At 42.0% G+C, this 27,947-nt stretch overlaps 1 protein-coding gene across 2 annotated transcripts in view; it reads left to right on the top strand.

Moving 5' to 3' along the window:
* Window positions 1-27,947, top strand: part of prkcz (protein kinase C, zeta) — a 76,147-nt gene that overhangs the window by 37,205 nt on the left and 10,995 nt on the right. For both annotated transcript variants that reach the window (XR_014554351.1, XM_083675051.1), the window contains exons 3-13: window positions 2,747-2,878; window positions 4,960-5,050; window positions 6,295-6,347; window positions 6,767-6,961; window positions 12,046-12,143; window positions 12,761-12,847; window positions 14,632-14,767; window positions 14,868-14,955; window positions 15,359-15,478; window positions 17,158-17,237; window positions 23,128-23,217. Coding sequence is in view for 1 of the 2 variants with exons in the window: in XM_083675051.1 (XP_083531177.1) it covers window positions 2,747-2,878; window positions 4,960-5,050; window positions 6,295-6,347; window positions 6,767-6,961; window positions 12,046-12,143; window positions 12,761-12,847; window positions 14,632-14,767; window positions 14,868-14,955; window positions 15,359-15,478; window positions 17,158-17,237; window positions 23,128-23,217 (1,170 nt within the window). In the remaining variant the exon portion in view is untranslated. The remainder of the gene's footprint in view (window positions 1-2,746; window positions 2,879-4,959; window positions 5,051-6,294; window positions 6,348-6,766; window positions 6,962-12,045; window positions 12,144-12,760; window positions 12,848-14,631; window positions 14,768-14,867; window positions 14,956-15,358; window positions 15,479-17,157; window positions 17,238-23,127; window positions 23,218-27,947) is intronic.

Genomic DNA, 27,947 nt, shown 5'->3' on the forward strand with positions numbered 1-27,947 from the left:
CGCTCTGTTGAAGAGGAGAAAGATGCTTTGTGAATCCCGCCCCATTAGACATAATGGGAGCTCTTCTGCACGTGATGTATCAGAATGTATTCCGTTTGCTTTCCCAGCTCCAAGCACCATTAGGGAATTGACTGACGCTACTGTCTTGTTAATGTTTCTCCAGTACACCACAAAACAAAAGACAGCATCAGTTTAGACACTATAAGACAAACTGCTTTCATATTTTTCAAATCCATTACATATTTGTTTTAGAGTACACTAGCTGCCTTGTCTCTCAAGTGGGCAACAGAATTCTGCTGTTTGGGTCTTTGGTGCAGCGTACTTGTATGTACCTGTGGTGTGTACCTGTACCCCACCTGATTCTTCGCTAACCAGTTACCTTCGGAAGATGATACTATTTGGATGTGTGATGTTTTATCTTCATTTCACCAGTTGGAAGTGTTTTATGAGAAATGTAAGTAGCGCTTCTATAAAATGTTAAGCCTGCAAGAATATTGATGAAAAATACTGCTGTTTGCAGCAGGCAGTGACTCCGACAGCTTATCAGCTCAAGTCTGTTTCCAGGCATCTGCATGACCTGGAAAAATGTCTACTCTACTGAGGGTAGAATAGCCAATCGATAAAACCCTCTCTTCCTCTCATCCTCTCTTCCTCTCTTCCCTTCACCACCTCGATGACTCCCACCTGGCTGGAACACGTAACAATAGTAGCCATAACACACACTGATAACAGCCATAACACACACTGATAACAGCCGTAACACACACTGATAACAGCCGTAACACACACTGATAACAGCCATAACACACACTGATAACAGCCGTAACACACACTGATAACAGCCATAACACACACTGATAACAGCCGTAACACACACTGATAACAGCCGTAACACACACTGAAAACAGCCGTGACACACACTGATAACAGCCATAACACACACTGATAACAGCCGTAACACACTGATTGTATTGAAAAACACTGATATCAAATGTCAATAATGAAGGAGGAGTTGCTGAACAGTTGATTTCCATTGTTGACATACCCCAGGTCTACCTGCAATTTACACAAAAATATATGCATATATATTCCTTTAGCGGAAATGTACCTTCAAACATCTTTCAAGACGAAACAACTTCTATTGCATCGTTAGCAATGTTTCTGTTTTTATGTAAATCATTAGAACTCAACACATTGCCGTCCGTGTTAAATTGAGTTTAGCATACCACAAGCCAGGGATGGCTAATGCCTCGTACACAACTGAGCTCTCTGGGGAATTGTTGCGGGCCGGTCAAGGACGCCTCAAAGGTTGATTTCACTGCTCTGACTCAGGGCCTGCTGCCTGCTGAGCTAATGCACTTTAAATGGGTTTCGTTCCACATTGCTTCTCCAGCTCTCTCCTTGCTTAGCAGCATGGAATGGCTGGGTTTTATGGCTCCGGTAAAGGCCAGGCAGTGTGAAGTGTATTAGCCATGTTAAAACTGACAGTGAGCTGGCTGAAGCGGCGGTCGTTTGGGGCCCCGGGATGACTGCTGCCTATTCAAGGGATAGGATTTACTGGCCCAACAGTTTGTGAGAGAGAGGTGCCTTCTTGGGGGTAAATGTTTCAGTTATATACCTCTCAGTGTGCCAACCAAGAAAGGCCATGTCCTAAACTGCTTGGGGACGATTTAGTCTCTTAAGTATTGATGCGCTCACTTATTACGTAACTGCTGTGGACTCTTAAGTAGTGGTAAAATAGGAACTACCCTCAGCACAAGTGTTTCACTGAGCCCAATGGTGTAATGTTGTTAGTGTCTGTTGAACCAAACCAAGAGAGTCAAAGCCGTATCTTAGATGTCTGCCTCTTTTTAAGAACAAAGGGCATATATTATGGCCCCTCATATTTTCTCTGCTATGGAAATTCTCTCCCCAAAGTCTGACAGGGAATGCTGAGCGTCTGTCTTGAAAAGTTTCTTACCTCAGAAAGGGCCTGTTAATTACTCCCCTGCTGTCTATGCTGAGTTTGGAAAACAGATTTTTTGACAAATTAAAGCGGGTGGCTTGATTTATTTATGACTCACCCGAACATCTCTTGTCGAGTCAGTGTGGGGGGCTGGGGAAGCTTTGAAGTGTCTCGACAGCATCTCCATGGCAACGATGCTTGGACTTGGGTGCTGTGCTGCTCAGTCTGTTAGTAAACATTCCTTTTGAGTTCCTGTTTGTCGATATGCTGTGGTAGACATAAGTCCCCAAGTGATTGTCCCCTGATAGTGTCTATGATGACAGATGTTTATCTTGTAGTGTCTGGCGCATTGGTGTTTGAGACAAAATAAAGACGTGTCCAAAGTAGGTAGTGGTTTGCTCCAACTAAATAATAATAGTGGTTTGCTCCAACTAAATAATGATAATGGTTTGCTCCAACAAAATAAACAAGAAGAGGCAGAGAGCCCATCACCCAACTAACCAAACCAGTATCAAGCTACTACACTACTCTATAGGAAGTCAGCTGACTCTTGAGGGTTCCTCTGTTGACTTCACATCCTGAAGAACATGCTGAATGTGTAATTCTCATGGTCGATGAAAAGAATCACCTCACTCCATCACCCTGTCCATGATGGTCTTCTCTTGGTTCATGTGTGTGCCTACATTGTCTGTCATCCATTGATCCTTGGCTTCTCACTTGTTATTGTGTGTCAGCCATTGTCCGAGCTCTGACGGAGGGTGAGAGTGTAATGGCCCTGTCTGTCTTGTGTCTGTCTTACAGAAAGCTTACTGTGGCCACTGCAGTGAAAGGATATGGGGGCTGGGGAGGCAGGGCTACAAGTGTATCAACTGCAAACTGCTGGTCCATAAGCGCTGTCACAAACTCGTCCCTCTGACCTGCCAAAGGCATATGGTGAGTATGATGATTCAGCAAACCCGAGCATCCTCAGGCAAAGTGCTATAGCGTACTGTATAACAATATGCTGTATTATATACATGCTTGTGTAGGCCAAGCTTGCATTCAACCACATCCAAAATTAGATAACTTATATTCAAATATGTCTAAAGTTTATAGAAGTGTACTAATTTAAGCTCTAACTCAGCTGGGTACTTTATGACAAGGTACTGGTAAATGGAAATGTTTATGCATCTCTATCATTTGTTGACACTTTCATATAACCTAAATAACCTAAATGGAGAACCACAGATAATATATGACCTTCCATTGCACTCTAAAGCAGATCTGTGTCTTTACCTGAGCCATCTTAGCATCCCAGAATGCACTTAAGTACACATTTGAATAAATGAGTAGGAAGTAAAAAATATACTGTAAACTGTACTGCGGAGGAAAGTGGAATTTTACTCAAAAAACAAAAAAAATGTCAACCCACCATTGATGTGGTATGAAAATATCATTACTTTGTGAATAGACACCTCATTGATATCCCTGTAGCAAAGCTCTGATTGACTTGCTGTCAACTCAAAAAAACATCACCATGAGATCCAGGAAGTCAATCAAATATTGCTTAGGATATCAATGAGGCTCTGTTACCCAAAATAATTACATTTTGGGACCATATCAATGGTGGTCTGACGAGAAATATATATATTTTTTGTAAAATTCTGCTTTGATGTACTGCAATTTAGATACTGTGTCAGTATAAATCAATATAAATTCAGGTTATACTGATACACAAGGTTCAATCTAATGATAGATTACTGGCATAAAGACACCATGGGTCCTTCCTTAGGGTCACTGTATTGAGCATTCAGAGCAAACACGGTGCCAAATATCCAAGTCTAGTTAACCAAAGTCCAGCCCAGAGGATCTTTAATCAATTGTGTTTTCTTTAAAGGTAGACTCTGGGATACACGCTCACTAGGAACTTTATTAGGAACACTATACTAATACTGGGTTGGGCCTCCCTTCGCTCTCAAAACAGCCTCAATTCTTCATGGCATTGATTCCAGAAGATGTTAGAAACATTCCTTTGAGATTCTGATCCATGATGACATGATTGCATCATGCAATTCCTGCAGATTTTTGGTGCACTTTCAAGCTGTGAATCTCCCGTTCTACCACATCCCAAAGGTGTTCTATTGGATTCAGATCCGGTGACTGGGAAGGCCACTGAAGAACACTGAACTCATTGTCATGTTCATGAAACCAGTTTCAGACAACTTTTGCTTTGTGACATGGTACATTATCATGCTAGAAGTAGCTATTAGAAGATGGGTAAACTGTGGCCATGAAGGGCCAAGAAAACAATCCCCACACCATTACACCACCTCCACCATGAGAAGGTGTACAGGTGTTCCTAATAAAGTTCTTGGTGAGTGTACAACGCCATAGTCAAACAAGCAGGGCGGTGCTGCCAGAGACTTTGAAAAACGGAGATGCAACAGACTAAAGAACAGAGCGTGAATCCAAAGTTAAAAATCGAAATCCAAACCAAAGACATTTCAGAGAAGGGAGAACAAAATTACACTGTAGAGTTGAGCGCACATGCTCTGCCATCTTATGTCGGAGGGCAGTGAAACGAGTGGACCTTCTCGCTCACTCTTGTTTACGACAACATCTTTGATGAAAGTTGCTCTGTTTTCATGGGAGTGACATCATATCCCATAGTCTACCTTTAATGTCATCTGACCATGCTCTTTCAACAACAGTTCGCATTGAAATGCAAATCGGTGATTTCCTTCTTGATTAGAATGGCTTGCTTCACAGTCACTGTGCTATAGATAACCCCACGAAATGATTAGCTGCTGGGTCAAGAGATGGACCCTTATCTTTAAATGTCTCTTTATTGTGTTAAATAGGTTTCCTCTGTATTCTTCCTCCTTCTTCCTCTGTATTATTCTTCCTTCTTAAACACTTTTTAAAACAGAGGCCTCTTTTCGTGTCTTTCAGGACCTATGGTAGTCATGATGTGTGGCGTACTCTATGGAATGATTAAAACCATGTGCTGTGGTTATTTACGCTTTTATTCTCAGGATCCAGTCATGCCATCACAAGAGCCCCCTTTAGATGAGAAGAGTGAGGAGGTGGACCTCCCACCTGAAGACACAGAGGATACTGACGGAAGTAAGTCGCTCAGAAACATTTTGTTTTCCCTTCAGATGTGTGTATGTGAAGTAGATATGTAAAGTAGCCTACCTTGAGTTTCTGATGTGATTACCTCCCTCTTAATGTTGTGGAAAGTATTGTACATCTAACTTAATGTTAAAGTCTGTTCAGTGTCTTTCAAGGTGCTTTTCATTCAATATTCAATGTTTGAATCATTATGCCATTGAGTTTCTTGTTAATGTTGCACTATAAACATAGTTTTCCTTGAACATGTGAATCTAAATGCACATTAGTGGAACTTTTGTGGAATGACAACTGAATAGGGTTGTAACAAGACTCCACGTTTTTCACCTTGAAAAGCTATTTTATTAAAGGGCCAGTTCAGGATGTTGGATGTTATACCTCATTTTGCACTGACTGTACTTGGAGTGTTATAGGCTCATCCAGACACTTGTATCGGTCATAGTCACATTCTTGAGCAACTATTGCTGGGCTTAGCATGCTAGTGGAAGTGGACAGGGAATAAACCCAGCTCTCAGTATGACTACTTAAAAATATCTCCACAAGAAATCTTACAGTCATCTCATGTCTTAGTGGTCTATACACGCATGTCGATATGAAAACACTTTGTTATTTCCTCTCTCACAAGCGTAAAAGCTATATTATTAGAACTGAGAACACTTCCTGTTTTCAAACACAGGCACCTTATGTCAGATATACACGTCTTTTAACGGACCGATTCCAAACAAACTGGTTTTGTTTCAAACCTATAAAACCAGTGCTCATCCCTGCTCTGGTTCTTGTGAAGTACAGGACCACAGATGTCCCTTCTATGGAGCAGGTCTCTATGAGGGCCAGTGTGAAGGTTGGCCACTCGGTAGGCAGCCACAGCGCCAGCCCTGACACTGCAGGGCAGACAGTGGTGTGTACAGTACAGGACAGAGAGTACAGTACTCACCAGTGGTTAGATGACCTAGTTGGGCAGAGACAGTGGGGAGCTTCACCTCTCTCTGCAAAGTAGGCTGCCCTCTGGTGGTCACAGCATGAACATGCGCACAACACAGCCTGACTGGAGCCAAGTGTTCTACTATCAATATGGGATAACATATCTTGCCAGATGAAGTCATTTGCTGAGTTTGCTTCGGTGTTCTTGTGCTAGATATGATGTGATTCTCTTGCCGAATACCCTGTTTAAATTTGGATGGTGCATTTGTTAGTGTTTGGATTCTCAGTCCTCATTGTTCTCTCTCTCCTCTCTATAGTACCTTTCCTACAACACAATCGCAAGGTGGACAAAACGGAGGATGACTCGGAGGTGAGTTCTTGCAAACACATTTGACTCCTTCAATGATCGTAATGACTTTTAGATTATTTGACTCTGAGTTTATTTTGTGACTTTGTTTCAAATACAAATGAAACCTAATGGAAATGTTCGATGGCTCAACTGAATTTCCCATTGTATGATGTTGCATGGTGACATCATCACATGTCCATGCCAGAGTGATACATAATAATCCACTCTGACCCATGCGACCTACTGAACCTCTGTGACCATGACGATGATGATGATGAGGATGTTCATGATGAGGATGTTGATGATTAGTGATTAGATTAGATGTATACGCTTTACATTCAATGGGGAGGGAGAAATGCACACAATCACAATAACCCCCGTCTCCCCCTCCCCCTCCCCCTCTCCCCCTCTCCCCCTCTCCACCTCCCCCCTCCCTATAGGACATCAAAGCAGTGGTGGACGGCATCGATGGGATCAAGATCTCCCAGGGGTTTGCCCTGGGGCTCAGTGACTTTGATCTGATCAGAGTGATCGGCCGCGGCAGCTACGCCAAGGTGCTGCTGGTGAGGCTGAAGAAGAATGAACAGATCTATGCCATGAAGGTGGTGAAGAAAGAACTGGTGCATGATGATGAGGTAAGGAGGAAAGGGGTTGGGTGGAACTACTACTACTACTATACTACTATTACTACTGCTATTACTACTACTACTACTACTACTACTACTACTACTACTACTACTACTACTACTACCACTACTACTACTACCACTACCACCACCACCACCACCACCACCACTACCTCTACCACTACCACTACCACTACCACTACCACTAATACTTCTACTACTACTACTACTACGACTACCACTACTGTACTAGCAGGTGAAAAGGAGAAGAGAGAGGAATGATCTGAAGGGATGAAAGAGGTAGAGAGCAGTAGGGTAAAAGAAGAGGGGCAAGGAAATGGGAAAAAAGGATGTAAGCAGAGAGGAAGAGAGGGGTAGGGAATCTGAAAAGGAGGCAAAGAAGAGAGAAAAGAAGAAAACATGAGGAGATGAGGAAGTGGAGGAAGTAAATGGAAGTGGAGGAGGAAATTACAGGAAAAGAGGGATTGAGGATCCGAAGTTGGAAATAGAGGATGAAAAGAGAAGAGGAGGAATGAATTAACTAATGAATGAATGCAGAGATATCTAATGGAAGTAGAGGAGGATGGGAGGAGAGATGAAGGAGAGGGCAGTGTTGGCAGCTCTGCACAGCTCAAATTAAACCAGACGGGAACTGTTTGGGTGAAAAAGTTGTCATGTTCAAATTAAATATTATCTTACCCTGAGTTCATAGGCCAGTAGTTAAAGCTTCTTTAGTTCTCCATTCTCCACTTTGCTACCGCAGCACAGGCTAACAGTTAGCAGCGCCCTCCAATAGACAGGGTTCCAACTGACCTTAAATTAGCATAGTTTAAATTACATGCCAAATCTCTTTGGAGAAACTGGAGAGGGCGCTGCTAACTGTTAGCCTGTGCTGCGGTAGCATAGGAGACAATAAAGAACCAGAGATGATTTCACTACTGGCCTATGAGGACAACTCAGGGTAAGATGATATTTCACGGAAACATGAAAATAAGTTGAACCATCCCTTTAAGATTTTAATAAAAATGAAACTCATATTTTGAGCAGTTTCAGCCTAGGCAACTTATTACTATATTAGGGATATGAGTTATTGAAGCATGCAATACTTTTGCCAACTCTAGATGGAGCTATCGTATCACTGTATATTCATACACACCAAATAGACTAAGAACAGAAGACATTATCACAGTGAGGGGTTGTCCTTTACCTGGAGTTATTTGAATTGTTCAAATTTCAATAGATATTAAAACTAGTAAAATATACCATTTGTGCCCAATAGACTTGGTTAAAGGAGCAATCTGCCACCAAGTTTACCACTTTTTTGGTGGGCTGGAGAAATATTACCACTCTCAATTTCATAGACTGAGCTATGGATGCAAGGACTGACCATACAAAATGCTAGTTTTAACCATGAAGCTATACAGTTTTTGTTTACAATTACATTGTTTACAAATGATGGAGTAAAACAATCTTATATTTTGGGTTCTGAAGGGGGTAAGACAGTTGCTAAGCTCATGAGACATTTATAAATTATATTCTTCAAGATTCAATAGCTATATTTTATTCCTATGAAGTCCAAATGGATCTACCAATCCCAGACTGCCCCTTTAATGGAATTATAGCGGTGTTATTACACATAGTACAGCTGTTCAGTGGTATAGATCTCGTCCAGTGTTTTGATTGGACATCACAATATTAATATTTATTTATGTGTTCTCACATATTTGTTTAAATTATTCATTTATTTAGGAAAGCCTGACATCAAAGGTAGTAGCAAATGCAGTGAAAGTTACAAATACACTTGAAATTGCTTAAGCCTACTGCTAATGAAGTTAAATTGACCAATAGGAATTTATTATGTTATGCATAAGACGGATACTCAATCAGTCTCTACTATAAAAGAACAGCAGCAGGTTTTGACGGCCATTGTATTAGTTATCATATTGCATTCATAGTTGAGAGTTAAAAAAAATAAAATAAGAATTATAACCTTAAAGGGATGTTACACACTAACATATACATTTGTCAGATGTTTTCTGACATCAAAGGTGCTGTAGTCTAATGATAATTTCAGTTAATGTCCCAAGTCGTTGTTGGTGTAGATCCAGATATACTGTATGCTTTAACTCCAAATGAATTGAAACAACAATACCAGCATTTTCATGTAGTAGTTCACCCAAATTACAAATTCACCCCATCTTATGAACAACTAGAATGTAGTTTATCTGTGTGAGTTTGGAGCCCAAACTGTTTGTTGTTTGTTTAGTAAATTGGAAGCATTAGCATTAGCATTGTTAAATGCAGAATAATGGTAATGGTAGGACCCCTGGTGGCCAGCAAGCTACAAATATGCCTAAATAAATAAATTCTGCCCACCATTGACCAAACACTTCATCAGTGAAGGTAAGGTCATGGCTTTGTGTGTGGTGAGGGGCGGGCGGGGGGGAGGAGCAACAGATGTCTTCCTTTGTGACTTCCAAATGCAATCGCTGGGAACTGTAATCCGGTTTCTGTTCGCTCTGGGGTCGGAAATGAAAGTGTTCTGATTTGTAATGCTGTGTGTGTGTGTGTGTGTGTGTGTCTGCGTGTGTATATGTGTGCGTGTGTGTGTGCGCAAGACATTATGCGTGGGTGTCTGGGTTTCAATAAGATAACGTTGGTTTAGTCAACACTACAAGAGGTCAGAGAGCATGTCTAAAGCTTTGAATCTTGCTTCTTGGTAGTCATACTGTGATTGATTGAGCATTGTCTTTGGAGGGTGTGTTCTAGTGTTTATTTGTCTGTAATTTGCTCTCTTTTATTCCATCATATATCAGAAGAGAAAAAGAAATCAGGTGCCTCTCTCTCTCTCTCTGACTAGTGATCCAAATGTGATTGTGTCCCCTAATAGAAGCAGTGGGTGTTGATGTGTTGATGTGTCTTCCCCTCTGAATAGTAGTTTAGGAAGAATGATAACCCATTAGATTACAGCCCAGTAGTATACAGTACTGAGTAGACACTTTTGCTGATTTTTGTTGTAGGCCATAGTGACACCTGATTCAAGGGCTTGATAATTAGTTGGTCGTTAGATAGTTGAATCGGGTGTTTTAGTGCTGAGCTACAATGAAAATGCATAACCCTGTGGATCCCTGTATCTGTGTATCCTTGAGATTGATATTGATCCTGTGATTCTGGAAGTGTTCCACAAAAGGTCTTATTACATCATGAAAGTAGACAGACAAACTATTTTCAGAAGTGAATCCAGGCTAATTACCACATCATTACCCACATTTGGTCAATTCACCATGCTTTGTTTTTTACCTGTTTATTGTTTACTAACCCTAACCCTAACCCTAACATCTTGAAGGATACCAGAATAATATAAATAGATTTTGTTAAACATAGTGGCTTATATTTTTGTTTGAAGTATGCAATAGGGAAAATAACTTTGTGTTTTGATGTTTTAGTCCTTCTCTAGGGAACTAGGCTGAAATCAGACATACAGTGCCTTCGGAAAGTATTCAGACCCCTTCACTTTTTCCACATTTTGTTGGGTTATAGATTCAATTTAAAATGGATTAAATTAAAAGAATCAATCCACACACAATACCCCGGAATGACAAAGCGAAAACAGATTTGTAGAAATTTCTGTAAATTTATTAAATTGAAATACAGAAACACCTCATGTACATAAGTATTCACACCCTTTGCTATGACACTCTTAAAATTAGCTAAAATGAAAAAATGTCATCAACAAATCACTCAGTAAGTTGCATTGAGTCCATCTTAATGCAAGGATAATAGTTAATGTAATTTTGGAATTAATATCTTTGTTTATATAGGGTCTCTGATTTGCATAGGAATCAATTACACATTGTGTAGATTAGGATGTCACTACCAACTCAGTAAATTTCGTAATTGTCTCTTGATCCTGACAAACTCCTCAGTCCCTCCCAGTGACAAACATACCCATAACTTGATGGAGCTACCACTATTCTTCACACGAGATATGGTGCGGAAACTGCATTGCATGTGCTGGATTTGCACCAAGCTTAATGCTTTGTAGTAAAACCAAATAAACAAATTTCCAGCCACTTTCTTTGCTGTATCACTTGAATTCATTGTTGCAAACACAATTATGGATATGAGATTATTTTCCATTAAGGGATTATTTTTGGCCACTTCGTTATAGACCAATTTTGTAGAGTGACTGAGATGATGTCCCATCGAATATGCTTTTTCCTCTCCACCATTCAACTTTGTAGATTTTTTGTAAGTCTCCCCAGGTCGCATTCCGGAGCAGTTTTGTTCCTCTCCATTTGTTCAGTTTGTAATGACAACCTGATCCACGCAGTGTAATTGATTCCTATGCAAATCAGAGACCCTATAAAAACAACGATATTAATTCCAAAATTACATTAACTATTATTATTAGCAAAGGTCTGAATACTTATGTACATGAGGTATTTCTGTATTTCAATTTTAATAAATTTACTGACATTTTTAAAAACCTGTTTTCGCTTTGTCATTCTGGGCTATTGTGTGTGGATTGATGGCAAATTATTTTAATTTAATCCATTTTAAATTGAGTCTATAACACCACAAAATGTGGAAAAAGTGAAGGGGTCTGAATACTTTACGAAGGCACTGTACATACATGAAAGGGAGAGGTAGCAGTCTAGTGCTCTTAAAGGATGCCACTAAAAGAAGCCTTTCATCAGTGTAATTTACTGTAAAACTTATTTTAGTAGCTCAAGTGTTTATTTGCTTTAACCACGGAGCGCACCCTGGCTGTTGAATAAATAATGTTGCGGTCGCTCAGAATCAAATGTGTAGCTTTATCAACTAATATGAACAGAGAATGTTAAAACATGTATTTTGGCTCTACGGTCATTATATGCCTCACTGTCATTAGTGGCCCGGTTATTATTGGAGACAGGCGCTTATTGGAAGTTTTAGTCTCTGCATCTTTTTGTTTATTTGTTTGTTCACCACAACTTGGCTCATGCTAGCTGTTTATTGATCAGAGTGAATTGTTGCTAATGTGCTATCTTTCCATCTCTCTCTTTCTGTCTGTGTCTCTCTCCCTCCCTCCCTCCTTCCCTCCCCTAAAGGATATCGACTGGGTGCAGACAGAGAAGCACGTGTTCGAGCAGGCGTCGACCAATCCATTCTTAGTGGGCCTTCACTCCTGTTTCCAGACAGAGAGTCGGTAAGAGGCAGACTGAACCTTTGAGAGCACTTAGCCAGACTGAGACTGACACGCTGCTTTCTCTGTGGACACAGCGGCAGCCTTGCACTCACAATCTCACACTGTTAGACCCTGGCTACCTCTCAATGAGGTGTAGGAGTGGACCACTGTGTGAATCATGTCAATGAAAGAAGCAACAAACTCAAGTACAGACCTTTGATTTCTTTCAACTGAAGAAATGTATGTAGGGGTAGCAGAGAGACCATGCAACAATAGAACAAGAACAATGAAACAGTGGCAGAGAGAGTATTTTTTATTTTTTTATTATTATTATTATTTATTTTTTCACAAATGTGTTTTTTAACCCAGGCAAAGATTATTTTCAAGAAGTTGTTTCAGAAAGACCCAATCAATTACACATAGAACTCTAAAATGTAATTTAGCTGTAAAATGGGTATTCTATGCTGCCTCCTCTTTGACAAGTATACTGCTCTGCCTCTGTTTGGAAAATTGCATTCTGGGATAAGGGGCCCTCTCAGTTACCTCCAAAAACACCAAACACTCCAAAGGCCAATCTCACAGTCACGACAAGACCATGTATTTCAACGCTTTTCCCCCCCTCTGTTTTGTGATTGCAGGTTATTTCTTGTGATTGAGTATGTGAACGGTGGGGACCTGATGTTCCATATGCAGCGCCAGCGGAAGCTTCCGGAGGAACATGCACGGTAAACATTCATCCTGTTACTCCAATGCTCCCAACAGCAGAGGCTACAGGAACAACACAATTTGGAAATGTCTTAAAGAGCAACCTTTTGTATCTCAACATGATCAGAAAGTTGTTTTGTTTTTTTCCTTTCGGAGTGGATCCATTGGCGGTGTCGCCGTAGGCACGGTTCTCATCCTCCTCTATCCACTCTCTCCCTCGCTCTCTCTCTTTGTGTAATTGAAAAATGTGAGAGGCGAGATAGAGAGAGAGGCTGAGTAGCTTCCAGGAAAACACCTCTCCTCTCCCGAGCGTAGGATGAGACGCAGGCAGCCGGCCCTTCGTGCTCTCATGATTGGATTTTGGTTAAGTTGACATTGCTTCTGTTCAGCTTCGTACAAAGAGTCCTGTTCAGAAGAAAAATGACACGCTGACAGGAAACAGCAGATGAGAGGCCCTATTTTGGGGAGAAGGCAAGAACAGGACAGAACAGAACTCCTCCAAATGGGCTGTTTTCTTACACATTTGAGTGTGCTAAGCATCTCTGTATCAGAGACAGTTACTTTATGTTTGCTAGTCTAACAGGTCAAACCAAACTGGACGTACGGTACAGAATCCAGCAAAGTCCTCCAGACTGGTCTTTTGATTTATTTTTTTTACCTCAGTAAAACATAATTAGCACCCATAATTCATTGTGCCTGTCTATGTGGCTGCTCTAAACAGAGATGGGTCTAAACGCACGATCAAAGGGGAGGTAATGTAGAGAGGCACCAACCCCTATTGGCCCCCTATCTGTATTCCAGAGCCCCAACCAGCATATGCAAAGCAGCATGTTAATCACCAATAATGATCGCACATATTCATGAGCACTGCTCCGGTGTGTTCTCTGGAGGGGTTGGGGGCGGTGGGAGGGGGTGGGGGGGGGGTGATGGAGCTGACAGGATGCAGTGTATGCCAGTCTGGATGCCAACCGTGAGACAACACCACTCAGTGGAGATGAGCATGGCATCTCTCTCTCTCTCTCTCTCTCTCTCTGTCAGATAGGCTCGCCAGGGGTAGAGATTTATCTCCTAGACACAGGGCACATTATTATGTAGAATCTACCCACGTTGAAAGACAGGGGTTTTATGGGGTAGAGTTTTCAGAGAAATCAACTAGTCAAGCCCTCACCACGTCGTGCCGTGCCAAATGTTAGGCAGATAATGTAAATATAGATTTGAATTCTTGAAATATGATCTAACAAATTATAGTTAGTTAAAATGGTAAATTGTTGTCATAAAATATTGGAAATCAAATGGTATCATGCCCATGTTTTATATAGTTTTCTGAATCTTTTTTGACAAAAAGACTTCGCAATTTCAATAAAGAATGATGTATTTATATGCTGATGATATCCTACATTACATACATTACATACATTATGGAACTACCACCATAGCAGAATTAGAGAACAATTCATTGTAACTTCAGCACATTCAGAACATTCCACAGTAGAAGACGACAATTGTACCTGTCAATCAGCCTGACAGCTCTAAGGAGACCGGAGGTCCGTCACTATGGCTGCTAACAATAGTTCCCAGTTGTGACTCAAACTCACACAGTTTCTCTAAATCTGGATTAATTTCTCACTGCCTAACTGCCTAATACCTGACTGATTACTCTAATTGTTTTTCTACATTGTGTAAAGGTCAGAATGGAACCATAGGTTGGAAAAGCTGCGGCACTGAGTCTAATACTGTACTGTAGGTAGGATCGTGTTCTCCCACAAGAAGAAATGTCTCTAAATGAGTCTGTCTTTCATTTCAGATTCTATGCTGCTGAAATCTGTATCGCCCTGAATTTCCTTCACGAAAAGGGCATCATTTACAGAGATCTGAAGCTGGACAATGTGCTGTTGGATCATGATGGACACATCAAACTCACAGACTACGGAATGTGCAAGGTCAGTCCTACGCTACTGCAATATAATTATTTGATAAAACTATGAATAATGTAGACAGTGAATCAATATCAAACCCTCTTCCCCTCTCTCTCTCTCCTAGGAGGGGATCAGACCAGGAGACACCACCAGCACATTCTGTGGGACCCCCAACTACATAGCACCTGAGATCCTCAGAGGAGAAGACTACGGTGAGGAGAGGAGGAGAGGAGGAGTAGAGGAGGTGTACAGGAGGAGTAGAGGAGGAGGAGAGGAGTAGATGAGGTGTACAGGAGGAATAGAGGAGGAGAGGAGGAGAAGAGGAGTGAGGTCCAGGAAATGGTGGAATGAACATCAGACATGAATTGTTCTGGGTGTGGGAACCAGAGCATTGCTGCACCATACTCAGCATAGACCAAACAGACACACTGCAACTCGTTTTTCTGGTTGATGGATTAATTTATACTGAATACCTTTTGCATTATTTATTACCCACATATATACAAGAAGAAGAACAACATTTAATGAACAGGCCTAAGCCATATCATCAAGCTGTTGATGAATGTAACCAAAATGGCTGAATGGTTCCTTGTCTCTCTGTCTCTCTCCTCTCAGGGTTCAGCGTTGACTGGTGGGCATTAGGCGTGCTCATGTTTGAGATGATGGCCGGGAGGTCCCCGTTCGACATCATCACCGACAATCCCGACATGAACACAGAGGAGTACCTCTTCCAAGGTGAGAGGGAGGGAGAGAGAGAGAGAGAGAGAGGGAGACTAAGTCTCTGCACCCCTCCAATCTAATGATGAAGCAAGAGTCGTCATGTTACCATGATGATATCATGGTAACATGACGATGATAACGTAATCATAGCATGTTTACTATTTATTATTACACCCCCCCATACCCTGCTGTAGCAGACATTCCTCCATACCTTCCTTCAGCACCACGTTCCCTCCCCCCCTGTGCCTGCCCATGGCATGGCCTGGCATTGAAGCTGGCATCTGCCACCCCTCTCCTGGTCCCCCACAGGGCCACCAGTGTGCTCCTGGATGCCACCTCACCAACGGAAACCAGCCCCTCTCCACAGGGGTGGCCCTGCCATATGTCCCCTGCACTGTCCTGTGCCAAGACAACCCTGGGTATCCCTGTCACACATGCCAACCCCCAACAACCACAGACAGACACAGAGCTCCAAAAGCTCCAAGACAATGACATTGGGATCCATTTTTTTTCCTTCTGCTAAATAGCGCATGCCCTGACAAAATAGATGTGTAGCATTGCCAGTAGACTTAGACATTTGGAATTCTAGCAACAGATTTTCACACAGTTTGCTTTTAATTAGCACGTTTAATCTCCATCTCCTCAATGAATATGAATATGTTTAAATATTCTATTTATATATCCCCCCGCCTGTGATGTAGTGGAGGGTACATGGTTTCTGCACCTTTTTTATGTTTATGTTGGTCATTTTCTCCGGTGTGCATCGTTTTACTCACCTTTTTGACTCCTACATGATCCTGATCCTGATGAAAACATGGAGGATTAAACATGGAGGAGAGAGAGAGAGAGAGAGAGAGAGAGCGAGAGCGAGAGCGAGAGCGTGAGAGCGCTGTGCTTGGCTACCATCTCATCAGGACCAGTGTAAACAAACAAAATGATGATGAAATAATGATGAAAAATTCATGGCTGTTTAGCGATGATCTGTTCTGGGGTTCTGGTAGGATTTGGTTCTAGGATTGACTTGATTTGACCTGACAGCATATCAGGGTTGGGGTCAGTTGAATTTCAGTTCAGTCAGTCCATGCAGGAATTCAATGGAAATTATAACTATAAATAGGACAAGCAGGACATTAATCTCAATAAACTGAAAAAAGAGAAGCTTTTCAACTTCCTGAGTTGACTGAATTGAAATGGAATTAAGCCCAACCCTGCATAGTGTAGAGATTGTATAAGTGGCATAGGTCTTAGTTCAGACTATGGCCCTCAACCAAGTAGATACTACGCTTCTCAGTGGCTAATCAAAGCTAAACTGAAGTGAAATCCAGACTAGCAGTACGTAGTACACACAAACTATACCATACACAGCATTGTGGCTTGGAGCTCCTATTCGTGTATTGGTGCTATTTTTCTCCAAGTTCTTCCAACATTGTGAGTGCTGGGTATCTCAAGGCCTCACGAATCAAAACAGATGCCAGTGATGCACAAAATGGCCACCCGTCCTTCCTCTCTTTCTCTCCTCTTTTCTTTCTCTCTTCCTCTCTTTCTCTCCTCCCCCTTTCGCCCCCTCTGCCCCCTCTCTCCCACAAAGCAGATCCATGGGCAGGCCGGATGTTGAATCACCAATTGTTTGCCTTCCTCATATGTGATCGTTCTCTCTCTCTCTCTCTCTCTCTCTCTCTTTTGTCCCCTCACAGTTATTCTAGAGAAGCCCATTCGGATCCCAAGGTCTCTGTCGGTAAAGGCTGCCAGTGTGCTGAAGGGCTTTCTAAACAAGGTGAGAGAGAACACCGTAGCACACACCCAATCAGGCCTCTCCCTCCCTCCCTCCCTCCCCCCTCCTCCTCTCTGTCCATCTCTTTGCAGTGTTCAGTCAAATGACTGTCAGACTCTATAGGAACGTAGCCAAGATCCATTATGGAGAGCCACTCTCTGTAAAGGCCTTGTCACCCATTTTGACTGTGTGTGTCTGTGTGCGTGTGTTCGTGTGTGTGTGTGTGTGTGTGTGTGTGTGTGTGTGTGTGTGTGTGTGTGTGTGCATTTGTGAGCTTTAGAATGTATTTGTGTGTGTGTGTGGGTGTGGGTGTGTGCGTGTGCATGCATGTGTCAGCAAGGATATTCACGTGGTGTGAATGGCCTTCTTGCTTTTCCACATTTAGCCCCTGCTAGTCAGCAGGGTAATCGCCCTGAGGAAAGAGCACAACCCTTGTAATGATGTCAGTAAGGGGTCTGGGCCTGTACACACACATCATACAGAAGTGGTTGATGAAACAGTGGTTAATTGGCAACAAATGAAGCAATGCGGCGATTTTCTCTTTCCAGGGCCGGATCATGGTCCAGTGAGGCCCCTGGGCACATGTCTTTTGGAGCCCCCCCCCCCTCCCCCCGGTTCCTATATTGGTGTCTTTCTTGCCTTCCTCCTTGCAAAATCCATCCACTACATCAGTGGTTCTCAACCGGGGGGGCGCGGACACCCTCCCGGGGGGGGCGCGAGTAGGCTACAGGATGGGAGGGGGAAAAAAAAAAAAAAACACGAAAAATCACGGACTCACTGGCTATTAGTAGACCTACAAAGGAGATGCAACAGATTCCCCCCATGTCGAAATGCAAGTGGTTGGACTATTATAACACACAAACAAATCAACCACACAGTTTCATTTCAAATCTACCAATACAGGGGGTAGTATTTTGAGCCTGTGACGCGACGTCACGTAAGTGCTACTATATAAGCGTCCGCACACGTGTCGTAGCTCCATTCACTCTAGTCTAGTCTCTTGCCAAGTTCGCTTGTGCCAGCTCTCGCTAGTCTATCTGTTATCAATCTCGATATCGATTTACTTAGGCCTATACTTCAAAACCCAAACAGTCTTTTTAAAGACTAACCCCACAAACAGTCTTTTTAAAGATTATCCCCATCTCAGCCCTAGCCAAAAAATGTTAACTGCTAGGCGTGCACTTAGCTAACTAGCTAGCAACTTTATCACCGTGTTGCAACACAACTATACGACCCACGCGACTAAGACACACACACACACACTCACCCACTCACTCACTCACAAAGGACTACAATTGTTAAGTCTTAAAATAAAATCTGCATTGCCTGCAAAATCGTTATTGTGTACTGTTGTATTAAAGATCGTGCCTAAGTCCCGACTGATTAGCCCCCGATACTAGTCTCTCAACATAGCCACACACACGCACACATCGTTACATCATAGCATAAACTTTATTTAAAACACAACTAATCCACATCCAAATTATTTCAAAACCAAACAAAAATGGAGAGATTTCTTGTGAGGACCAACAAGGCAACCGACGCACCACCAGCTGCAAAAAAGCTTCGAAGGTACGATGAAGCATACCTGCAGTTTGGGTTTACAGTCACGGCTGATCTGAGACCTCAGTGTGTCGTGTGTGCCGAGGTGCTGGCAAACGACAGCATGAAGCCCTGCAAACTAAAAAGGTACCTCGAAACAAAGCATGCTGGCATTAAGGATAAACCGGCTGAATATTTTAAAAGAAAGCTTGATGGCCTCCATCAGGAACAGGCAACCATTTCAATGCACAGCACTGTGTCTAAACAGTGTTTGGAGGCATCGTATGCAGTGGCCAAAAGAATAGGTAAACTGGGTAAACCGCATACAATTGCCGAGACTCTCATTTTGCCGGCCTCGGAAGACATGTGCAGAATAATGATAGGAGATAGTGCAGCAGCCAAACTCGGTACAGTACCACTGTCCAATGACACAGTCGCTAGGAGAATTTCAGACATGTCTAATGATATCAGAGAGCAACTGATAGAGTTCATAAAAAAGAGTCCTTACTACGCGCTGCAGCTGGACGAATCCACTGATATTGCTGGGCAGGCCCAGCTCCTCACCTATGTCAGGTATCTGCGGGACAAGGCGATTGAGGAGGATGTCCTGTTTTGCCGGCCTCTTCAGTCGCACACTACAGGAGAAGCCATCTTCAATGTCCTCGATATATTTATCAATGAAAATGGTTTGGCTTGGGACCGATGCGTTGGCCTATGCACGGATGGTGCGCGGTCAATGACGGGCTGTGAGCGTGGCCTAGCTGCTCGCGTTCAGCAAGTAGCTCCACTTGTGAAATGGACACATTGCATGGTCCATCGCGAAGCACTAGCTGCTAAAAAAATGCCGGTTCTCTTTGACTCCAAGCATCTGGATGACACTATGTGGCTTGCGTCTCTGTCCTATTTGGTCGATATATTTGACCGCTTGAATGGCCTCAACCTGTCTTTGCAAGGCCGCGAAACTCATATTTTGCTCCTCGCAGACAGAGTGGACGCCTTCACACAAAAACTTGACCTCTGGCATGGCCGCATCAGTCGAGGGAACTGCGACATGTTCCCCAGCCTTGCAGACTTCACTATCACTGATGCAGGCACGTCACACGATTTCTCCTCTCTATTTCAATCAGCGTCTGAGCACCTGTCAGCAATGAGAAAACAATTTGCGACGTACTTTAAAGAGGATTATCGCTCTTTTGCGTGGGTTCGAGATCCATCTGTGTGCACAGCAAACGAGCTGTCAATTGATATGCAGGAACAGCTTATTGAGCTGAAGAGTGACAGTTGGCTGAAGGAACTCTTTACCTCCTGCCCTCTTTCGTCATTCTGGGCAGCATTGATGCAGGAATACCCTCAACTCTGTGACATCGCCTTGCAGATTCTCCTCCCTTTCGCGTCGACATATTTGCGTGAGGCAGGATTCTCAAAAATTACTGCACTCAAAACGAAATACCGCAATCGTGCACAAATCGAGGATGATTTGAGGCTATGTTTATCAGACATTGCGCCAAGAATTGAGGATCTTTGCAAGGCAAAGCAGGCTCAGGTCTCACATTAACATCGCCTACCTGCAAGCTTCTGTAAAAAATGCAGATGATATGCCTACTAATAGGCCTAGTAATGATAACAATAATAAAGCATAAATTCATATCAGAGGTCTGGTGCCAATTCCCAATTATAGCAATAACCTAGTAATGATAATAGGCCTACTGATGATGATAATAATAATAATAATAATAATAATAATAATAATAATAATAATAATAATAATAACAACAACAATAAAGCATGTAACCTCATATAATTATATAGCAATAGCCTAGTAATGATAATAGGCCTACCACTACTCATAATAATAATAATAATGCCTGCAAGCTCACATTAGAAGTCTGGTGCTACTGCCAATTATAACAATAGCCTAGTAATGATAATAGGCCTACCTACCGCTACTGATGATGATAATAATAATAATAATAATAATAATAATAATAATAATAATAATAATAATAGTGTGGGCCTAACAATAATAGCCTAGCCTAGGGCTATCTATCTATCTATCTATCTATCTATCTATCTATCTATCTATCTATGCAAGGTGGTGTAGTGGGGGTGGCGCCGGGAAGGGGGGGGGGGGTGACGCCGGGAGGAGGGAGGGCCCCAACTGCAATGAACCAGCTTTAGGGGGGCCCAGCTTGCAAAAGGTTGAGAACCCCTGCACTAGATCGTCAAAATCTAGCTGTCAGACAAGGTGTGACTCGTGTGAGACGTGTTTGGCACATGCTACTCCGCAGATCATTTTTTATTCTGCCTAAAAGGGAAAATGTCCGCTCACCCTGGCAGTTTGTCACTGGCAAAGTTAGAGCCACGAAAACATTGGGGAACACTGACTGCAGATTAAGTGCCTGCAACGTCTCAAGCAATTTAGTTGGGCACTTCTCACCCTCAGAGTCAGACATGAAAGACTTGAATTGGATGAGTTTGTTGGCAAAGTTTATGTCCAGGTCTGATGGATATGCAGCGGAGAGTGCATTTACCTTTTCCACTATGACATCACTGTTAGACACCTGATCTGACATAAACAGAACTCCAAAGAGACTGGGCAAATGCTTGTAAGCATCCAAGCGATGTTCAAGACATGCCACTAGCTTATCAATGACCACATAAAATGTTTCTATTTTGAACTTCTCTCTCCCCTCAAATGTCACACCTGGCTCTGAGCTCTCATCTGCAAATGTTTTGCGTTTCCTCTTTCGCTGAAGATCGTGCTTATATGACTGAGAGACACCTGTCACATTTAAGGCTGCCCTTTCAAAAGCCTCAAACTAGTCTTGCTGTTCTGCCACAAAATCCCTCAACGAAGACAAAAGCTGTGCTGCTACAGAGATGTCAATGTCACTTTTCTGTAGGTGCATGCTTGTAGCGTGGAAACGGTCAAGTATGACGTCCCAGAAATGGCTCAAACTCTCTTGCCTCCTTTTCCTTGCTTTCCTTTTGGAAGCTCCACTATTCCAACGTTTGTGGTCCATATTTCAGAACTACAGTATGTGGCTGTGGCTTTTCCTACCAAGAAATGTCTTATATACCTGCTGACACAGAGAGAAATATGTTTTGAAATTTAAAACATAACTTTTTTTCCATTGGCTGAACAACCCCAAAAACGTTTTCTGATAAGACAGTGAAATTACTTGGTGGAGACTATGCACATAGGCCACACCCCATCGATGGGGAGGGCAAAAAAAATACTTTGTAAGAGCTGTTGACAATTTGTATGTCAACGTTAACATTATATACTTCTGTGGATCTAAAAACAGACATTTTTTTTTTTTTATCTTATACCCTTTTCACACAAGGCAGCTAGCTGGCAAAAATGGCAGCTAGCTAACTAATTTCTGTTAACAAGCTAAATCATATGGGCAGCTAGCTAAGGAAAATGGGCAGCTAGCTAAAATATAGGGATAGCTAGTTACGGTAAGTCAAATAACGAACAACTTGTCATAATATGACGCCCTTCAAACTGTCCTGTTATGCAGAATGAACTGACTTGTTGGTGAATATTGTATAATGTCACAGCATACTGTAGCGTGCTAACCAGTGGCTCAGCATGCACTGTATGTACCAAGGTGCCCAGGTATTACGCTCGATCGAGAGGCCTGGGGGCCCTAGTGGTCAACTCACACTGTAAGCACCCAGGGGCCCAGGGGCCCTCGTGGTCAGCTCATGCTTTAAGCACAGAGGGGCCTCACATTGTAAGCACTGCGGGGCCCTAGTGGTCAGCTCATACTTTAAGCCCCAGCCCAAGGGGCCCTAGTGGTCAGCTCACTCTTTAAACGCCAAGGGGCCTGGGAGCCCTCACACTGCAAGCGCTAAGGGGCCCAGGGGCCCTAGTGGTCATCTTACGTTTTAAAAACCAAGGGGTCTGGGGGCCCACACATTGTAAGCGCTGAGGGGTCTGGGGGGCCCTAGTGGTTAGCTCACGCTATAAGCACCCAGGGGCCCAGTGGTCACTGAGGGCCCTGGTGTTCAACTTCCTTCAGAAGTCTTGGGCCACGCAAGGCGCGCGGCCTGAGGTTTGGAGGCCCCCTGGCAGTCCGAGGCCGCAGGGCACTGGCTCCAATGGCCTGGTCCATAATCCAGCCTAGCTACAAACCGTTTGTTTTTACATTCAACATTGAATAGTAGTGCTTTGGATCAAATCATTCATTTAAAACAAATATCCTGTGATTATTAGAAATGTGAATTAGAAGACTATTACTGAGTAACTATTACTGAACTCTGTCAACAATTTGAGTGATTATGAGATTTCATGACATGATGTTGAATTTCGAACTGATGGAAATGTTCCTTCTCTGAACAGGACCCTAAGGAGCGACTGGGTTGCCAGGTCCAAACGGGTTTCACCGACATCAAGTCTCACACGTTTTTCCGCAATATAGACTGGGACCAGGTAAGCCTCTGATCCACTCTGCAGCTCAAATGCATGATAGTAGATGAGATGTGACTCTGTCTACAGATAACAACAAATTGGATTTTCCAGGATAAATGTTTTCTGGAGGGTCTACTCTCTAAGCAATGTGAGGAGAGAACTCAACACTTGGTCAGTCAATATCTTCTCTGGGAAAACATGTCAGGTGGTCAGCATTTCATTTTATTGATTTCCATCGTGTCTTTTGTGCTCTTATGGTGTGAACTAGTGAAGCCCTAACCCTAACCCTGAGATGGACCTGTGGCTCGGGTCAATACAAAATAATAATGAGATCAGGTCGGCGTGTTCAGGTCAAATTATATATTCCTCTCAAATTAAAATGATAAAAGATTCTATGTTAATTCAGATTTATATTCCGCTTGTTCGCCTTATTGACTGTCTATCCTACTTTTCCCCTAAATAGCATCCGTCAGTAGCTACTACATCACCAAATGTGTTTAATATTTGTGGTTTCATCTCCATGACATTGGGTTGAGCGGACTCGGGCCATTTCTATGAAACCCGCATATTGCTAGTGTGAACGCTATTACTAACCCTAACCCCAATCTGCATAATATTGCGGAGAAGGTTCTTGACTGAATTGAATGGTACGTCTCATTGCTAATCGCTAGCAGCAAGCCGCTAACACCACAGGACAAGTAGGACGTTTCCCAGGATCAGTTTCTATAAAGTAATTTACGTCCATAATCAGTTGTTGTAACCGTCTTCATTTCCCACTGATTAGATTAGATTAGATTAGATTCAACTTTATTGTCATTGTGCAGAGTACAAGTACAGAGACAACGAAATGCAGTTAGCGTCTAACCAGAAGTGCAAAAAAAGCAGAAAAGTGCAATGTGAACAATATATACAGGTAGTGCAGTATAAGCAGTATATGAGCAGTATAAGTAGTGCAGTATAAGAAGTATATGTATTAACAGTAACATTATAAGCAGAATAAATATAGAATGCAGTATGAACAGTATAAGCAGTATATGAGCTGTATAAGTAGTGCAGTATAAGCAGTATATGTATTAACAGTAACATTATAAGCAGAGTAAATAAGCAGAATAAATATGGAATGCAGTATGAACATTATAAACAGATATGTACAGTATGTACATATGGACATGATGAAGCGAACTCAACACAAGTGGTCACATGACCAACTACCATAAGTTAACACTACATTATATCTGACTCCAAAAGATATTTCATGGTTAATAGTGATTGACAATGCTTTGCTCATCCCAGTCTGACAGACAATCGATCATATCGGATCCTAGATTCCATTAAGAATACCAAAAATGCTATTTTACCATGCCCTCAAGTTAAGATAAATCGGATTGCGAGGAGTTTATGCTCAAGCCAATATCTGAAGCTGATGACTCGATTCTACATGTTCTGAACAATGCATGTGAACATTAGACATTAAATGGGAGAACCTGGTCACGATGATGTTGTGCTGTATTAACAGAACCTTTATCCAGCACACAACATCACATTAATGCACATAGGAAGAATGAGAATAGAGTATCAACAAATTAACCAATTTAACAGTTTAGCATGTGTCAAGGACAACACGGGAGACCGGTGGCCATGGGCCTAACCATGGCCTAACCCGAGTAACTCAAAGCCATATAATAATACATGCCATTTCTTGCTGCCCTTCTCCTTAAATATCATCCTGACAATAGGACGTAGGTGTGAGATACATTACAATGGCAAAGGAATGGACAAATGGTAAGGCGCAATTGCTTCAGGATGTCCACCAGGCATGGTCATTCAACTGTAAATAGGTATTCCGGGCTGGAGAGAGGGGGGCATTGACCACCATTCACACTTGGAAGATCAAACGATCACTGTCTTTGTCTAAATCCATCTACAATATCAGAATCTAAGCACTCAACAAGCCAAATTCAACCTGCTGCAAGTCTCCAAATGCTGAAACTGTTTAATCAGCATTTCATGTTTTTTTTATCATTTGCTTCAGCTAAATATATAGGCAATTCTTCTTTATCTCTGGCAACCACCAGTCATACCCATAATTACCTGCCACTTTAGTGTAGTAACCACCAGTTATAACCAGTTTTACCTGCCACTTTACTGTACTAACCACCAGTCATAACCAGATTTATCTGCCACTTTAGTTTACTAACCACCAGTCATAACCATAAAATAATACATGCCATTTAGCTATCCAAAGCGACTTACATTGCAGTGAATGCATACATTTTTCAGTATATATGGTTCCAGCGGGAATCAAACCCACAACTGAGCCACAGAGCCACAACCAGATTTACCTGCTACTTTAGTGTAGTAACCATCAGTCATAATCAAATTTACCTGCCACTTTAGTGTAGTAACCACCAGTCATAACCAGATTTAGATGCTACTTTAGTGTAGTCTTACAGCCTACATGATTTATTTCTATCATGTTTCCCCTCTGTGAATGCCATCAGTACTGTATGGTTATTATTACAGTAGCCTATTGTATCCTACTTAGGGTCACTGGCAACAGTGGATGTTATTCAATGTCAAAAGAAAGACATTGCAGGACCATTGTGTAGCGCAATATTTGAACCTGTTAGGCAGCGATGCGCACTGTTCCCATGACCAGTGAGGGCAATGGACTTACATAGACCTATTGTTTATATTATTTTCCCCTCCCAATATTACCATGGATTGAATAAGTGGAATTTGACCACTTTCAGGATGATTAACAACACATCCACATCTTTTTGTTGGTGCGTAAAGACTCCAACCGTATTTTCTAGTAGTAATAGGCATGCATATTTTTCTATAATCTACAGTGTACAATGTTGAAAATATATCCTATCCTATCCTATTTGATTTTACAACCTATCAAAGACATGCACGCTTCCATGATTTAATTAGTAATTGGGACAGAGAGCGGAGGCAATCGATCTATGCAACATTGGTCATTAGATGTTTTAATATTTAGTTTACAGAATTTAGTTAAGTGAAATTATACACCAGGCCTACTTCCACATATTTATAGAGTGGTATGAGGGATTATCACAGACAGGTGACAACTGTTACCCGTTATGATCAAATAAGTGTTTATTTTCACCTATTGGTAATTATTGAACATGGAACGTCATAGGTGTTTGCTCCCATTTACTGCTCTGCCTATATTGGTGCTAAGTTTATGTTTATCATGGAATAATTATTATAGTTATAGTGGTGTGCAGCGTTCTTTAGCGGAAGCAAATTGGAGCCCTGTAAGTGTAGACAGCTTTAGACTGGTCCATTTCTCTACAGGGTGTATAATTCCATTACATCTTGGTCAAAACACTTGAGCTAAGGACATGCAGTATAGATTTGCCGTTGGCTATGAATGTTCCTTCCTTTAGTGCTCTCCTTTGCTACCCGTTGTGAATCTTGTTCGTATACATGTTAGCAATGGGCCCATTTAGTTCCTGACATATAGGTTCCAGTTCCATCCTATCCCATCAAATCTACAAAGGGAATAGAATCAGGTCAGAGGGGAGGAAATCGTTTTTTTTTGGATTGAGATGCAGCCCCTGTACTGTAAGCCACCCACGCTCTGCTCAGTGCCAAGCTCAGTGCCATGACGTCAGAGCAGAGGGGCTTATCCAGCTGGAGAATCACACACCCTGCAGCAACCAGCGTCATAGGAGTCTCCCTCCAGAGAATACTGTTCCTCATCCTCCTAGGAGAGATACATTTTGAGCATCTTGTATAACTTCTTGCAAAATGATTAAATAAAACATTGTCTAGACAGACAGACATCTTAACAAAATACAGCATAGAAATGTCAGGCGCAAAAGTCATGTTTTAAAATCCTATTGTTTTATTGTGTAGGCCTACAGTAAGATGTTTTATTCTTTTTATTACATTTTAATTTGTGCTGCTATTGAAATTAGCTTTGGATCTTGGAATCTAACAGATTATACATAGTTTATTTGAACAACATTTGATACATAATGCTCTTTTAATATACAACTTGAATTAATATTATCTCTTAAATATGAGTTTTGTCATTCAGGTTTTGATGACTATATGCAATAGAAAGAAATTATGGTTGATGGTAAAGATATCTCTAATCCTAATACGGTGGACTAAACGGCATATAAAATGGGTTAAATGAAGTCCTTGCCTCATTCATGTTTATCATGGGGGGGGATTAGAGAAATGCATGAAAGAAAAAAAAAAAGTTGTGTTTTATTAATGAGCATTGCCATGAAGCGCGTGTGAAGTACACACCAAAGGAAAGCTCTATAATTTGACCACTTTGATATTTTCCCAACGAAACCTCTGTAAAAAAAAGCATTTCGACGTTTCTACAGAAAACAGCGTTTCTACGGTGACAGCACAGCGGTGCGCTGTAGGTTTACCATGTGTACGCTAGGCTACGTCTTCAAATGGGAAGCTGGCTGTCTCCAGACCTGACAGGAGTCTCGCGAAGCTTGACTCTTTGACTGCCGTTGTTTTCCTCGATTAATATTAATCGTGTGTTCCTCTGGGAGTGCCAGGTTTTTCCCCTCTGAAGCTGTGACATGTTTGAATATCATTTACCTCAGCCCTATCTGCCAGAGAAAGCTGTCACGTTGGTTTTTTCCCGCTGTTTTGGAGTTTGTGAGAGAACCCTGGATGGTGCTAAGACAAGGCTGATGTTCTGATGTCTAGCTGCTGGGTGGCAGACTAGACACACCTCTCCTACAGAC

The sequence above is a fragment of the Argentina silus genome (genome assembly GCF_951799395.1).
Source record: "Argentina silus genome assembly, chromosome: 8".
NCBI lineage: Eukaryota > Metazoa > Chordata > Actinopteri > Argentiniformes > Argentinidae > Argentina > Argentina silus.